The 14,710-nt window shown below is 51.7% G+C and overlaps 2 protein-coding genes across 2 annotated transcripts in view; one reads left to right on the forward strand and one right to left on the reverse strand.

The window, feature by feature from the left end:
- LOC100897710 (zinc finger SWIM domain-containing protein 4-like) overlaps positions 1 to 2,115 on the forward strand; it is a 33,888-nt gene extending 31,773 nt beyond the window's left edge. Inside the window, exons 7-9 of the mRNA XM_029112517.1 lie at positions 83 to 517; positions 617 to 733; positions 959 to 2,115. Of these exons, the coding sequence (XP_028968350.1) occupies positions 83 to 517; positions 617 to 733; positions 959 to 2,115 (1,709 nt within the window). The remainder of the gene's footprint in view (positions 1 to 82; positions 518 to 616; positions 734 to 958) is intronic.
- Positions 2,116 to 9,567: 7,452 nt separating this feature from the next.
- LOC100898332 (hydroxysteroid dehydrogenase-like protein 2) lies at positions 9,568 to 13,665 on the reverse strand. Its single transcript, XM_003747095.2, has 4 exons — positions 13,632 to 13,665; positions 11,406 to 11,519; positions 10,246 to 10,378; positions 9,568 to 10,080 (listed from the first exon to the last, which is right to left on the reverse strand). Exons 2-4 carry the CDS (start codon positions 11,496 to 11,498, stop codon positions 9,839 to 9,841), a joined length of 468 nt encoding a protein of 155 aa, XP_003747143.1. The 5' UTR covers positions 11,499 to 11,519; positions 13,632 to 13,665; the 3' UTR covers positions 9,568 to 9,838.
- Positions 13,666 to 14,710: the final 1,045 nt, after the last annotated feature.

Below are 14,710 nucleotides of genomic sequence, written 5' to 3' on the forward strand. Positions count from 1 at the left end.
AACTTGAATCATCCGGTCCCGTTGCCTCCGGCCATGCAGTCGGCGGTGCAACAGGCGGCGATGCCCCCACCGCAGGCTCCACCTCGTGAGAAGCCCCGCTATCATCATGTTCACGTGCCTGGTAGTATGGATCCGCAGGAAAGCTACCTCAGTCTCGCCGTCGAGGCTGCTCTGATCGGTTTGGGCCAACAACGCTGCATGCCGTTGGGAGTTTATGCTCAGGAGAAGGCAGCCAAACAGGAGGAGAACATGATCACCAAACTCCAGGATATCGAAAGTGATCTTGTGCTCATCTCAGTGCTGAGGAGGCAGGCCAGCTTACTCCTAGAGTGCGGGCCCTTCTCCGGATTGGGATCGCACATACATCCTGAGAGTGTTCCTATGCATAAATTCGCGCACTATATTTTCAATGCGCTCCTCCATCACGATCCTGACCTCGCCTATGCCGTTGGTCTCCGTGCAATGAGACTGCCTATCCTAGAGGATCAGGTCGAACCTGACGATCCAGGAAACAATAGTGTCAATAATCAACAAGCTCCAAACAACAATAATAATGTTAACAATAATTACAACAACAACAACAACAATGGCCAAGGTGCGAATGTCGCCGCACCAGGTGCGGGCCCCGGGGCCCCCATGCACCTCCATAATAGGTACCCTCGCTGGATCACGCTCCCGAATATCGAAGGACAACAATGCGCACTCGCGTCGACGATGCTGTCGGCGGCAAAGAGTAAGTTACCGTGAGGCCTATTTCTTCGAAGAGATTCAATTCGAGGAGAAGTTCCCATGCACAAACTGAAATATTATTGAAATATGTTTATGAATTAATTATTCCGAAGCTCCCGATGGAGTTTCTTCTCGATATTCAGCAATCGATGCTCGGTCGAGCTCAACGACTCTTCCCGCCGCCTCGTGGCCTTCGTACATCGCCTGATAGAGTTCTTTGATTTTTCAGATGATGTCATGAGGCTACGAACGGTATTGAAAGCGGCGCAGAGAAACATTCACAGCTCTGTGCAGTTGTTCAAGCTCGCTCAAGACGCCTTCCGTGTCGCGGTCCCGCAACCACCGGAGGGACCCGTACCGAACACCCCGATGGGCCAAACTCTCCCCACGAGACATTTGGCGCTCCTGAACGTCTCCTTCGAACTCGGTCTGCAGGTATTGCGCGTCACGTTGAACGTGACGAATTGGCGACGACGCGACATGGTCCGCTGGCTAGTCACATGCGCCACTGAAATCGGCCTGGATGCGCTCATTTCGATTCTGGTGAAATGGAATCAACTGTTTGCGCCTCTGGAAGCGACGAAAGACGTGGCCTCGATCGTCATGAACCATCAGACGATCATGCGACTCGGTCTGGATCACCAACAACAAGAAGAACTGTCGTCGTGCGCTCGCACGCTGGCCCTGCAGTGCGCCTCGAAAGACCCACCGAGTTGCGCGCTGAGTGCTCTGCAGTTATGCGAGAACGACAGGGCTTCGTTCGAGCAGGCCTACAACGTCGTTGTCGACGCCGCAGCAACGGGATTCATGGCCAGCCAACAGCTTTTCAGCGTGGCTCGCTACATGGAGCATCGTGGTTACGCGAACCGCGCCTACAAACTCGGTATGCTAGGCATGAAAGGAGTGCACATCCAATACAATCAGGATTCGCACCTCGAGATCGGGAACATTCATTGGGCTTGCGCCCTGGCGCATTCGCTCGGCCGGACCGAGCTGGCGAACTTGGTTCCGCTGCTGGTGAAAAACGTTCAATGCGCAACGGTTCTGTCAGACATTCTGAGACGTTGCTCGATTGCCACGCCGTCCATCGCTCACTTGGATGCGGCCAAACGTCGCTGCGTGAAGCCTCTTTCGTTGGATAGGCCTCCGTTAAGACCTCTACTCGAGGCTGCTATCTCTGCGTACGTCAACACAACGCACTCGCGGCTAACGCACATCTCGCCGCGTCATTACGGCGACTTCATCGATTTCCTTTCGAAGGCCCGAGAAACGTTTATGTTGGCGCATGACGGACACTTGCAATTCAATCGACTCATTGAGAACATGAAACTCGCCTACAAAGGCAAAAAGAAACTCATGTTCCTCGTCAAAGAGAGATTCGGATAAAGCGATGCGATGGCATTTTCCGAGACCGATGGCCGGCGATTCGGGCTGCGAGTCGATGCTGCTCAATTAACTTTGATGCAGATCAATCAACGACTACGGCAGAAATTTACGTTCTGCAGTATTTACGGGAGCGTGATCCGATGCGGCGGGGCATGATCTTGCGGATCATCCACGCTCGCGAACCACCTAGCAAGTCAACCAACGAAGTGACCCACCTTTTCAACTGACATGTTTGCCCCATCCGCTGACGGCCATGGAGTGCAGACAACTTTTCATGTGACGACACTATTGAACAAACAGACGAACGAACGGACGGACAGACAGACAAACGAGAATCTTATGGCCAAATCGGAGCATTGCCAAAGAGAATCATAAACAACAGAGCTGTATATAGAAATGTACATTGGAGAATTCTAGGCGTGCGTGCATGCAACCAACCAAGCGAGCGATGAGCCCTACAACCCAATCCATACCAACAAAATCAACCGACAATAACTAGACATAATGATAAGGATATTAGGTGTAGCGAACCGGGCGAAGCAAACGACCTTCAGGTTCATCGATTTATTATTGACATTTTAGCAGTCGAGGTGATGATCGGATAGTTCGCGACTCGCGACGGCCACGTGTTGATGACGAACTTTTACAATTTTGGTCGAACTCACCATACTCTGCACAGATCGGGGAAGCCGGAACGAAAGAAAACTGACGATACAAGCGGTCGCCAACGAAATGGTATGACACGCCATATTAGGGAGCAGTCGGGTCGCAAGCATTTGACTGTCGAACAATAACGGCGCGGAATAATGATTATGATAAAGTCGAGGTACGGATGCAAACTAGAACGGAAAAGAAATCCAGAAGACATCTGGCAAGCAAACAAACAACATCACAACGTGAGTGTGAAATGAACTAATCACTGTCGTAGGATTTTCAAAGTATCTCTGGAGGCGGGTCGACGACGAAATATTGACGCGACGATTGGAGACCCACACGAGACAATTTATTCCCCGGTTGACGTTCAATTCGAGATTTGAACACGCTCATCGATGGAAGACGTAGGACGGTACCGAATCACGTTCTCATTGTTCCCTAGTCGTCTTTTTAGCTTAAAGCTGCTACATCTCAAGAAGCTAGCATTAGCTCCAAGTTTCCATTTTTGAAAGCGGAACGAAGGTGTGCAAAGCTCTGTCGTCCACTACGGACCCGATCCTTGTCGGGTCGGGGGATCGGGACTGATCGCGATCGAATCACGTGAGCTCGCTCGATGCTGGATAGCGAGCTCGCGACAGATTCCCGTAGAGGCCTCGGGGTTGGGACGCGTTCGCGCCTTCGCCATCGCCGCCCCTCCTTCTCGTTTGAGCCCCGTGCGTGCGTTGTGTTAGCGACTCGTTGGCGTTTTTTTCTAACCGAAAGATCTCCCAATTCATCTGTGATAGCACGCCACGACGAGTCGCGAAACCCGACGGCGGCACACATCGTCTTATTACGCGTAATCGGTACCGGCTTCGCTCTCATCAATCTAGTCTCGATGTCTCCAACGAAATATTTCCGTCATCAGCCTCGGACTGTTGCTAACAGCTGATCCCCAAGCGTCTATGCCAGTCGGTGAACATGACCGCTGTCGCGGTACTGAATTGAACTTCCCACCGACCGGAAGAACTCGGTACCGCGCAACGTCCAGGCAGCCCAAATGCGCGACTGGGATTCGGCGACGCAATATATTCTTCTCAAGAAAGTGTGAAAAAGCAATTTCTCCATCGAGACCTCCAAGGTCTTCATGATCGTGTGCAAGCTGAGAGGCATTTCTTGACATGTGTCAAAATTTTTTCCCTTGTTTTCTAGACCCAAAAATGGTTTCACGAATCAACACATACACTCACTCGACGAAAGCGTTCGGATGGATGCGATCGTTTCGTGGAATGAATACAAAAACCTACAAGGCGTTTAGAAGATTTAGATAAGGATCGATGAATTTATACTACCACCTCCACTACTACAACAACAACAACCACCACTACTACGGAACAGATTATGATTAAGGAAACGATGAAGATTCAAGCGACGTAAGAAACAGAAAAGAGACAAAAGAGCCGCAGAAAAAATGAAGAGGAGACGAGGGAGTAGTGCAGGCGAGGAGCAGTGTATTTATTTTTTTCGTGTACATAAAACTCTAGATAAAGCGACGAAAACAGACGCGAATCGAATGTGGAAACATGAGTCGACGAAATACGGGGAAAGGGACAGAACGCGGAGTCCTCTTCCAACGCTAAAGGAAACTCCCCCGACGATAGATGTGCCCGTCGAGATCACAAGGCAGTCTTCGGAAGTCATTCCACCCTCTTCTGGCATTATCCTTCTGTTGATGACGGCACTGGAGCCCGAACAAAGCAACCTTGGAACGGCCGCAATCAGAGATTTCAATTTTTCTCCATTCGACCCTTCAATCCCCTGTTTATTTGCCGTCTGGCAGACTCGAAAGCCGCATCTGCTGGTTCTCCAAAAAAAAGGCTCACTCAGCAAGGGCACAGAATCCCGTACGTTCTCTCGGGATCTCTTTGAGCTCGATTACATCAAGGGGGAAGCGAAATATCGGATCGAACTTTATCAAGGGAAATCGTATCGTCGCCGCACCTGGCGTTTCCGATCGATTCTCTGTACTTCTACTCCGATGGATTCTACGAAATTCACATTCTTTCGTTCTGGAATCATCGAGCCGAGTTTCGGGAGAAGCGACCCGCGAAACGGGATATCATCAACAGGAACTTTATGGGCATCAGCAGAGCTGGGCGGAGATCGAATCTCTGTTACCTGGTCGAGCGAAATCGGATGAACCTTGAATCTGACATGAGGTTCTGCGGGTATGCTTGAGATTCTGGAGAAGAATGCGTGCGTGCGTGCGAGAGAACGAGCGAGCGAGCCTGTTTCCAGATAGAAGTCCGTGCGCGAATCCCACTGTGTGTATCTTGAGTTATGTATATTGTGAGAGGGAATGAAGAATCGGACGTGCTGCCCGAGACCGACCAACCAAGCGAGGAAGCCAGCAATGTAAAAACGAACACGAGTTTATTCGATGACGAGAAGCGCCCTCCCGCCAACCCCCTCCATTGCTCCTCTCCCCATTGACTTTAGAGTGCAGATATTCCGTTGAGCATTATGATGCATTATTGGTAGTACTTCTATGATCGTATTCCCCTGAATTCTTTTCATTTCATTATCATCAGAGGAATGATCGCGCGCCTTAAATCAATTGGACGGAGCTAAGTTTTGTACACTAGCCAAGTTAGTCTTCGTGGAGAAGCTTATGTTACCTCTTAGGTACCGAATGGATAATGAAGATACGAAGAAAGAACAACGGGACTGAATGAATAATAAAAACGGAGGAGAAAACATCAAAAAACTAATCCTATGTGTTTTCTTTGGGAGGGGAATGCGTTTCAGGATATCGGTTTCGTAGCCCGCAGACGCGCTCTCTCCCGTCGCGAGTAGAACACATGAGAGGGCCAGACTCTCTTTCAGATAACCAAGCGAATCTCGTCATCTGGAGCGAATCTCGATTCTTTGAATATGAGCAACTCGTTCCCTTTCCTTTATCAGAGGAGTAGCGGACGCCCATGGTTCCCAAAGCGGATTTCTCGAATTCCAAGCCGAAACCTCGACTTCATGCCCCCTCGAGTCTTACAAACCCTCTACCTAATCTGTCATCTTACGCTCTGCATATCGATGGCTGCCGGGGAGGACTTTCATTCAATGAGACTGAAAAGAATGGAGAGGCTCCTTTGCCCGGGGGCTCTAGCCCCACCGCTCTTGCTCCACCATGGAGTCCAAAGCTGGCTTCATCTGAGCTGGATACCGTATAACCTCCATTCGGAGACCATGCTGTGATTAATGAGCATGCTCTATTTGATGAGCATTCTCTGGGAGATCTGATTCAGGCACGCATGCCGCAATCAATGAGCTCTCTTCCAAACCTCTATTCGACGGGCACTAAATACGGTATGAACGAGCTTCCAGACGTAGATGATGCGTAAGCGAATGTGATTTTCAGAGAATCATAGTACGGTAACTTTACATTATAAGAGGCAGGCAAGTATTCGTTTGTACCGTCTTGAAGCTACAATTCCGACTTTTCCTTGCGTCCCAATCGACAGATCATCCAATCCGAACGAGCATGCTCCCACGACCGGCGTTCCCATTTGACAGGCACCCATACGGGCCCTGGACAATTATATTATCGGGCATGCCCTCCTATCAGCGGGAATCCAGTATACCATATTGCTCGCAGTCAGATCGAAATGAGCTTGCTGCACACGCCGTCGACCGACTAGATTTGTGGGATACCCCCGCATTTCTACGATTAGCCACATAAAGAAATGCCGGATCTTGAACATCAACTTCTTTTAGAAAAATCGACTGTCAACGTACGATTGAATTTGGAGTTCCGTCGAAGTTCAGACGGGAGTCCTCAACAGTCTCAGAAACTCCCCGGGTCGACCGGGCCCTCGACGAGGCCATCAGATCCGCAGTTAGTTCCTAGGTATTCGTAGCTTATGAGATGTTCTGGTGGAATCGCGGGCGAACTCCGTAGGGAGGCCCTGCGATGGAGGGGAGTGAATATCTGGCTTCATAGAAGTTCTCGAGCAGGGAGCCATTCTCAAAGAGAGATTCTCGAAATCATCCTCTGCCGACGGCTGTAGACATCTTCAGTGCATCCAATGGAGGAGAATTTCCCGCCCAAATAGACCTTGCGGAGGCCGATCTGCAAGTTCTTCTTGATGAGAAATCGCAAAAAATCCTCGCGATCGATACGCCGAGAGGTCTCCTCCATGTCAAGCGCTTGCCCTTCGGTATCAAAAGCGCGCCGAGCATTTTCGAAAGGATCATGGACAAGCTCATCGCTGGCCTGGATGGAGCCATCGTGTATCTTGACGACATTGTCGTATCAGGAAACTCCAAGGAGCGACATTATCGGAGTCTGACGGCAGTGATGGAAAGGCTTCAACAAGCCGGTTCCCGTGTCCGCCTCGAAGAATGTAGTTTTCTTCAAATACGAATCAAATATCTTGGTTTCACTTTCAGCGAGCAAGGGAGGAGACCGGATCCGGCAAAAATCAGTCCCATCGTAGGAAAGCCGGCGCCGAGAGATCTGGCGGAGCTTCGGGAATTTCCGGGAATGCTGATCTTTCACGCGGCTCCCAGACCGGAGATGAAAGACTTGAAGTTCCCTCCAGTCGATCCCTCCAGTCGATCCGAAGAAAGATTTGAAATGGGACCCCCGAATGTGAGAAAACATTCCAGAGAGCCAAGAGCATCCTGACATCAGAGCTCTCCTTGATGCACTTGAACCCGAGTCTACCGATAATTTTCTCGGCGAATACCTCGCAAAAAGGAATAGGAGGGGTTCTGATGCACGAGTGTGAAAACGGAGCGAAGAAGGCCGTTCTCGATGTCGCCCGAGCGCTCCGTCGGACGGAGCAGCGGTACAGTCGAATAGAGATGGAAGCCCCCGCTCTGCTTTATGCAGTCCGATATGACATGCGTTAGACAGAGCTCGTGGCCGAAATTCGTCAGGGAAAATTCGCTGTTCCCGTTGTACGCTCGCCGGGACAGCCTGTCGATAGTGAACGAGTGGCTGATGATGTCGAGTGGTGGTCCCAAGCACCTTGGAATGTCGAATATGAGGGCGCTCGCGCGAAGTTATGTGTATTGGCCAGGCATTGACACAGGCATCGGAAGTATGGCCAGAAAATGCGAGGATTTCCAGTTGGCGGGCAAACTCCCTCTGGAGGTCCCTCTCGCCAGCTGAAAACCCAGCGGCAAATGGTCCAGGATCCACTCAGACATCGCTGGTCCGGTTGGAGATAACTACTTTCTGGTCGTCGTCGATTCGTGTTCAAAGTGGCCGGAGGTGATAGTGTTCAAGCAGATCTCGGCCGACGGAATCCTGGACGCGTTCGACGAGATATTCGCGAGGTTCGGAAGCCGGAACTGCTGGTCACAGATAACGGCGCACAGTTTAAATCAACTAAGGATCATGACTTTTATCAAGAACGAGGAATCCGAGAAATCTTCAGTTTCCCGTACCATCCTTCCTCGAATGGTTCGTCGACACTCTCAAACGCTCCTTGGAGAAGTTTCAAGGGGCGGGAACGGTCGCACAAAAACTTCAGAAGTTCCTGTCGGCCTATCGCGATACGCCCAGCGCGGCGTGCCTTGGGGAGAAGTCCCCGGCGGAAGTTCTTCTCGGACTCGAGCCCAGGACGCCCCTTCAAGTGCTTATGCCCGATCCGAAACCGGAGAACAAGCTGGAGATTCCGGAGCCGACTCGCCATCATGCGAGAATGAAAGCCGACCTTGACAAGCATCACGGAACGAAATTGCGACTGTATAAATTAGAAATTAGAAGACAACGCCTCTTGAAACATGTGTCAGCGCGATCGACGCCAATGGACGCCGGACGTCGTTGTCGGAGTTCGCGGGAGTTCGTTGTACGATGTGCTCGTGGACGGCAAGGTCCATCGGCAAGGTCACGCTAATCAGCTGAATCCCCGCTGCCCCACAGAAGAAACGCGGCCGCTGGTTCCCTGGGAAGATCTCGGATTGCAGTTGGCGCTATCCCTGCCGTGCTTCCCAGAGTTGGAGAAGAAGTCGCCTATCCGCTCGAGCGGAGGCATCGATTGTGGAACGGACGGCGCAGGCCGCGATGCCGGGCTTGCGGTCGAGTGTACCCCTGTATAGAGACAGGAGTAGATATTTATCAGGATCCTCTGCGGCGAACTCCATGAGTATCCGCTACGCCTCCCCGCTCTGATCGCATTCATCAGATTCTCTCCCTGAAGCCCTCTAGATCTTGTCCTATCCTTCTTTTCGCGGGACCCGGAATGAAACTGCATGTTCAAACCGTGCCACAGCGCCTCACGGTACTGTCAGAGTCGCAAACCCACCGAAAACCTGATGAGCCCCCAACGTCCGCCTCCGGACGGCACGCCGCTCTCATGGACGGAGCTGAGTCAGCAATACTTCGAACCTTCCGAGAGCGGGCGCCCCTTTCAGCGCCCCCATTGAGGCCTCTGTACCTATGATCGTGTGCTGTGATGTTCCGTCGTCGGTGATGATTGTTGGGCACCATCGTGGATGGTAAACGTGTGATCCTATTCCAGAGGAGGCTAACGTGTTCCCGCCAGGTGGGCTTCCCCCAGATCATTCTTTGAGAAGCCAAGTCACAGCGATGGGGGCAGCGGGGCCCTCAAGATATCCCCGAGGAGCTCCGAGGCTCTCGAAGCGGCTGGATGCCGACGAGCGGTCGCAAGGAATTGTCGGAGTTTGTCGGCGCGAAAATCGATTTATCGGGGCTGTGGTGACAAGGTCTCCCTGGCTGGCTTCGCCATCCCATGAGCTCATTGATGGCGCACGTTTGCCGGTGACAACAGGGGGAAAAACGCTATAGACATAATGTGCTCAATTCGCTTTATTCGGAACAAACGGGCTTAGAAACATGCTTGGGGAGCACCGCTCCTGAGCTTGATCACAGACCTGTAGTCATTGAATAATTCCCTCCCTTAAATCTAGAAATCGGAATCAAAATATACTTGTCGTAGGAAAATACTTCATCCCTCGTGGGCACATTGCGCATCGCATGGTGGAAACAAGTGTCGACTTCATCCTTGGAAATTCTTTTACACTGTCCCTCTACAATTTGACGTGGGAGCCGCACAAAGCGTAATCACAACTTTGATCTCATTTGTCCCATGAGACGGTCCAGCTTCATTGCGACTGGCAAATCACCTTTCAAGCTAAGTTTGCCACCCATGAAGGCGTTGGTGGGGTTGAGTTTTCCGGTGAACATTTGCATGAACGTCGTTTTGTCCATCGTCAATGTGACGTCGGGATTGCCGCTGGGGGGCTTTCCCTTACCGCAAGATCCAGAACCGTTCTTCAAATCCACGTAGAACGGTTCGGGTTCACCTGTTCCAAGAAGACAACTCTTTAGTAGCGAATAGCGAAATCATTCGCGGTAAACAATCTCTCTATCGCGATGGAGAGCGGATAGCTAATGATTCACCGGAATCGGAGCGTCCCTCATGACGTACGGCCGCCATAGGCGCTACAGAATCTGCCGGTCATCCTTACCTTTGACATTGAAACAGAAAATGCCTTTGACTTGCTTCACGAGATCCTCATTGATGAAGGCTTCGATGGCTGAGAAAATCCCGTCCACAGTCTCCACACTGGCCAGAGCCGCCGCCATGTTTCCGTTCGTTTCCTGAAAATGAGGCAAAATGAATTCCGCTCGATCCTTCGTCGGCGGCAGTGTCGGATATACCCAGACGCCCGCTTCATTGTCAACGTTTTCTCCCAATCTAAATATCGCTATCTTCTATGGACGTCGAGGGAAACCAGAAGCTGAATGTCACAATCGGAGCTGAATTCTGTCCTTTGGATTTGTATACGGAACCAGTATTTCGAGCGAAAATACTTCGAGGACTTCCAAGACATCTGCCCGTTCGAACGTCTCTATCACGCTCTCTGTCGATGAGGGAATGATACCGCGACGCCGGCTCGCAGGAAAAAATCAACTCGTACATATAAAGGGAAACACTCAGCAGGGAACTTTACCGCGGGGGATGAGTATCTCGAGAAAGATTAACCCACTGATCCAGTCGGCTGCACGAATCCTGTATTTTTCTTGTCGATATGAAAGTCTAGCACAGAATCGAACAATCTTGCCGTCGATCCGTTCTCGCTCTCCATCAAGAGGAAAGGGCAGGGAGTCCGACCGAGTCGAGTTGGAGAGTAAGCGAAAATTTCCTCGTTCGCTCTCTCATGCAATAGCGGAGATACGATCGTGAGGCAACCAGCGTCTGCCGATTACGTCGAACGCATCCAGAAAACATGAACACCGGATTTTCTGTCAAATATCGCTCCGCGGCGATTGGAATTCTGCATGATACTGGTCTCCTCCGGCTTCTGTTATGAGCCCCCGTTTCCGGCCGCTTTCTAGTGGGTGTTATCGGTTGAGAACGTTCGGTCTGATAGTTTTATCCATTGATCGAATCGCTCTAAATTGGCTTCCGCGTAGCCCGGCAGAAATGCCTCGATCCCGATCTATGGCGCCTGAAGCAATGAATAATTCCGCGGTGTCTCTGCCGAAGGGACTTCTATTGTTTGAACTGCTGAAAAGTCGATTCGACGACAGAAGCCTCGCGAATCTGGCAACACAGAGCACAAGCCGAGCAAGGAGGAGAGAAGAAATTCTCCGCAGCCAATATCGAACGCATGAGGAAACTCACAGAACTCGAAGCAGCTGCCGTGTGCTCCTCGACCGGCATTTCCCCCCTCGATTCAGTTCGGGTCGCCATTCCTAAGTATGTCGAGATATCCATTTTCCCTTCACGTGCCGGTCTCTGCAACAGGGATCCATTTAGCTCCAGGTCGAATCGGGCCGGAATCCCTGGCGAGCACGGCACTGCACACACACAGGGTGATCCGGGAAAAACACCTGGGATAACTGACACCAACTCCGCACTGATACCCCTGATTTGGGGTTATTCGACGCACGGAGAATACGGCGAACGTACCTACAGCAGACTCTCGGATAATCGCTAGGTAGCCCGTGGACAACGAATGAAGAGTTGATTTTTTCGGAAGGTCTCCAGAACATTCACTAATCGCCAAGAATCAGAAACAAGTTGCCATGCAAAGCTATTGAGAGTGGACGGAATGAGAATTTCGGCTGACGCCGGCGCCGTGACCAATTTCATCGGGACAAAACGCTGCAGCTCCACCAACCTGTCAGAGTAGCTACGGCCTCCACTCTGGATAGAAAGCGGGATTCGAGCCGAATCTAAGCCATTCTCGACGTTAAAGCGAGAGAAATCATTATCTCTGGACCGAGTGAGTGAGATAAAATTAATCTGCGGCCGCTTTCGATTGATAGTAATGTGAGGCATTCACTCCTCGATCGAGATTGTTTTCTGGGGCATCCTCGCCACGAATCCGTGACGACGTTTCCGAAACGTTTTTGTTTCGGAAACTCGTCATCCCCATCCTTGAGTTTTCCGGCGCCTGAACTCATTGTCAATCTCGGCTGAGCTGACTAGTGGCGGAGAAATACCTACCTGGGATCCCCAAGACTTCCAACGGGGACGAAAAAAATCGTTCTCGAGGAGTATCCACCCTCATGCCCTCTCAAAGTCATCCCCCTACGGAGTCACAACGGGTAGACGCGCTCTCACGAGAGATGAAATAAAACGTAATGAATGACTTCGGAAGGCCATCTGGGAGCGATTGCGTAAGAATAAATCTACCAGGTTTCTGTGTAACAGAAACTGCGAATCTTCGGTTCAACCGGCGGCGCGCCATGCCTCCGACGAGCTCGTCCAGGATGAATTATGTATCGCGCTGCAGATGTTTCTCCGGGAAATAATTCCTCCCTCCTCGCCACTTCCGAACAATCTTGGACACCGGACCTATGAGCGACGGCGATAGATATTTCCCGATGCGAAGCGACGACTTGCGGATCATCCCGATCTTCGCATGTTTATTGACTGATCAACACGGGCGGAGTTCAACGAAGGCTGACGCCGACACGGAGTTTTCTGGTCACTGTTTGGGATCTTCCAAGAGCATTAGGAAGTAGCAAGGCTATAATTATTATTGTCGTAGTAGTAAGGGTTGTCAAGGGCTTCCATCCAGAATAGCACCGCGAGACAACGAGAAGTAGCCCTTGTTGACAACGCCAGTAGCTGGGGGAGGATTCTTTCTAAGTAAGCTATTCCGGCCCTAGTCCGGTTCATGCATCAAGTCTATGCGCTGATTCGTTATCTACGATACGGGAGAAGAAGGTCCGCCTAATTCGAGTCTGAATCAATCGTCAGCCAACGAGCAAAGAGTCGAAGAGAAACTCGGTCGTCCGAGTACAGTGGCGGATCCAGAGGGGGGGGGGCGATAGGCCTTGCCTCCCCCCTGGGATCTCTTCCCGGCCCATAGGGCTCCATGTTGAGGCCCAGCATCAAGGGCGGTGGGCCTCTTCCGAGACAATGGCTCTGGATCCGCCACTGTCCGAGGACGATACGCCGCAGGAGCTCACCCGAGTCTTGAGTAGGGGAATCCAGCTCGGAATCAATCCCGAGAGACGATTAATGAACCTATCTCAGCGATTATCAAGCTCTCGGAAAACGGCTCATGCCGTTCGTATCTTCGCTGTCCGACAGACCAGGGTTTCTAAACTCTTTTGCCCTGCGGAACCCTGGTGGGCTTCCGCGGAACCCATATCGTTGGTTTCGGACTCGTAGGTGGACAGAGGGTTCCGCTCACCAGAGATATTCACACAACGCTACAGGACCGTACCCTGACCGGGCGTCGGACTTCAGAGCGTCGGACTCGACCTAGAGAGACGTCTGGCCATCGAAGAGGATCATCACAATTTCACACCACGCGAAACTTCCTCATCAGCATTGATGGTTCGCAACGGCTAGGGAGGAAAATCGTTGCCGATTGGAAAACACATCACTTACTTTGTGGCTCCTGGAGTGATGGCTGATTGAGTCACAGTGCGAAGTCGTCGTGTCGAGCAACTTGCTGGCTGGCTGGCTGCTCGGTTGGCAAGCGAGCAGTGGTCTCTTTGACGATAAGAGAGAGAACGCTAGACGCTGCCAAGGACGTTCTTGAATGAAGACGCTCGCAACTTATTGTCGGGGACGGTCGGAGCTATTAGACCTTTGCGGTCACCCGAGCGTCGGCACCGCCTCAGTGTTCGCGCATATCAAATGCGGATGCCGAAACATGGGGTCGGGACACCGGATAGAGCTCCTCTACGCGACAGACCCTCAACTGTTCGTTTTCCTATATCCATTTTCTGGCTACAAACTATCGGCGGACGTATCTCCGACTCGAGCGATCCATCGAGCGTCGGAAAGTGTTGCTTATTCGATAAGGAGCTTGGGACAGCTCCGATCGGCACACGAGTCACGAGCGGATCGGCAGCGAGGGCGGAGCTTTCTCGGACTCCTAGGCTCTGTGTGGACTCGAGGGAGAATCCCTCGAGAGAAGGCCGACTCCCCGCACGCGACAGACGGACAGGCCGGAAGACGGCAGCACCGAACGTGAGCCCACAGAGAAAGAGTCTTAAGCGAAAGGTCAAAGGCTGCAGTCTGCTCTGAGCAGCATGTTACGAAAGCGGGTGATGATGGGAGAAGCTTTGGAAGCGCTGCGTCTTCTGGGAGCTTCATCGCGGGATAAACTTCTGCATTCCGGATAGTTTAGCGAAGCGTCCCCGCCTGACCTTCCCAGAAAAGGAGTTTCCGTCTCCGCTCGCTTTCTTGCTGACGATCGGAAGGCAAAATTCAATCGCCGAAGCCTTCCAGTACCGTCGGAGTCAGATGTTTCGGCGACGGCCCCGTCAGCCCAGAGCTGTCCCTCCAAAACCGGCAAATGGCTGATCGGCTGGAGGACCGAAGACGATCTTGATGATGCTCGAAACGAGAAAGATCCTGATGGAACTCCTCCGCCTTTTTGCGTCGCGAGCGCTGCTCGAGAACGGGTGACGCGCTTGAGCATTGCGTGATAAGGAGGAATAAACACCTTTACCGCCTGG

Source organism: Galendromus occidentalis, unplaced genomic scaffold (assembly GCF_000255335.2).
Source record: "Galendromus occidentalis unplaced genomic scaffold, Mocc_1.1 scf7180000077512, whole genome shotgun sequence".
Taxonomy (NCBI): domain Eukaryota; kingdom Metazoa; phylum Arthropoda; class Arachnida; order Mesostigmata; family Phytoseiidae; genus Galendromus; species Galendromus occidentalis.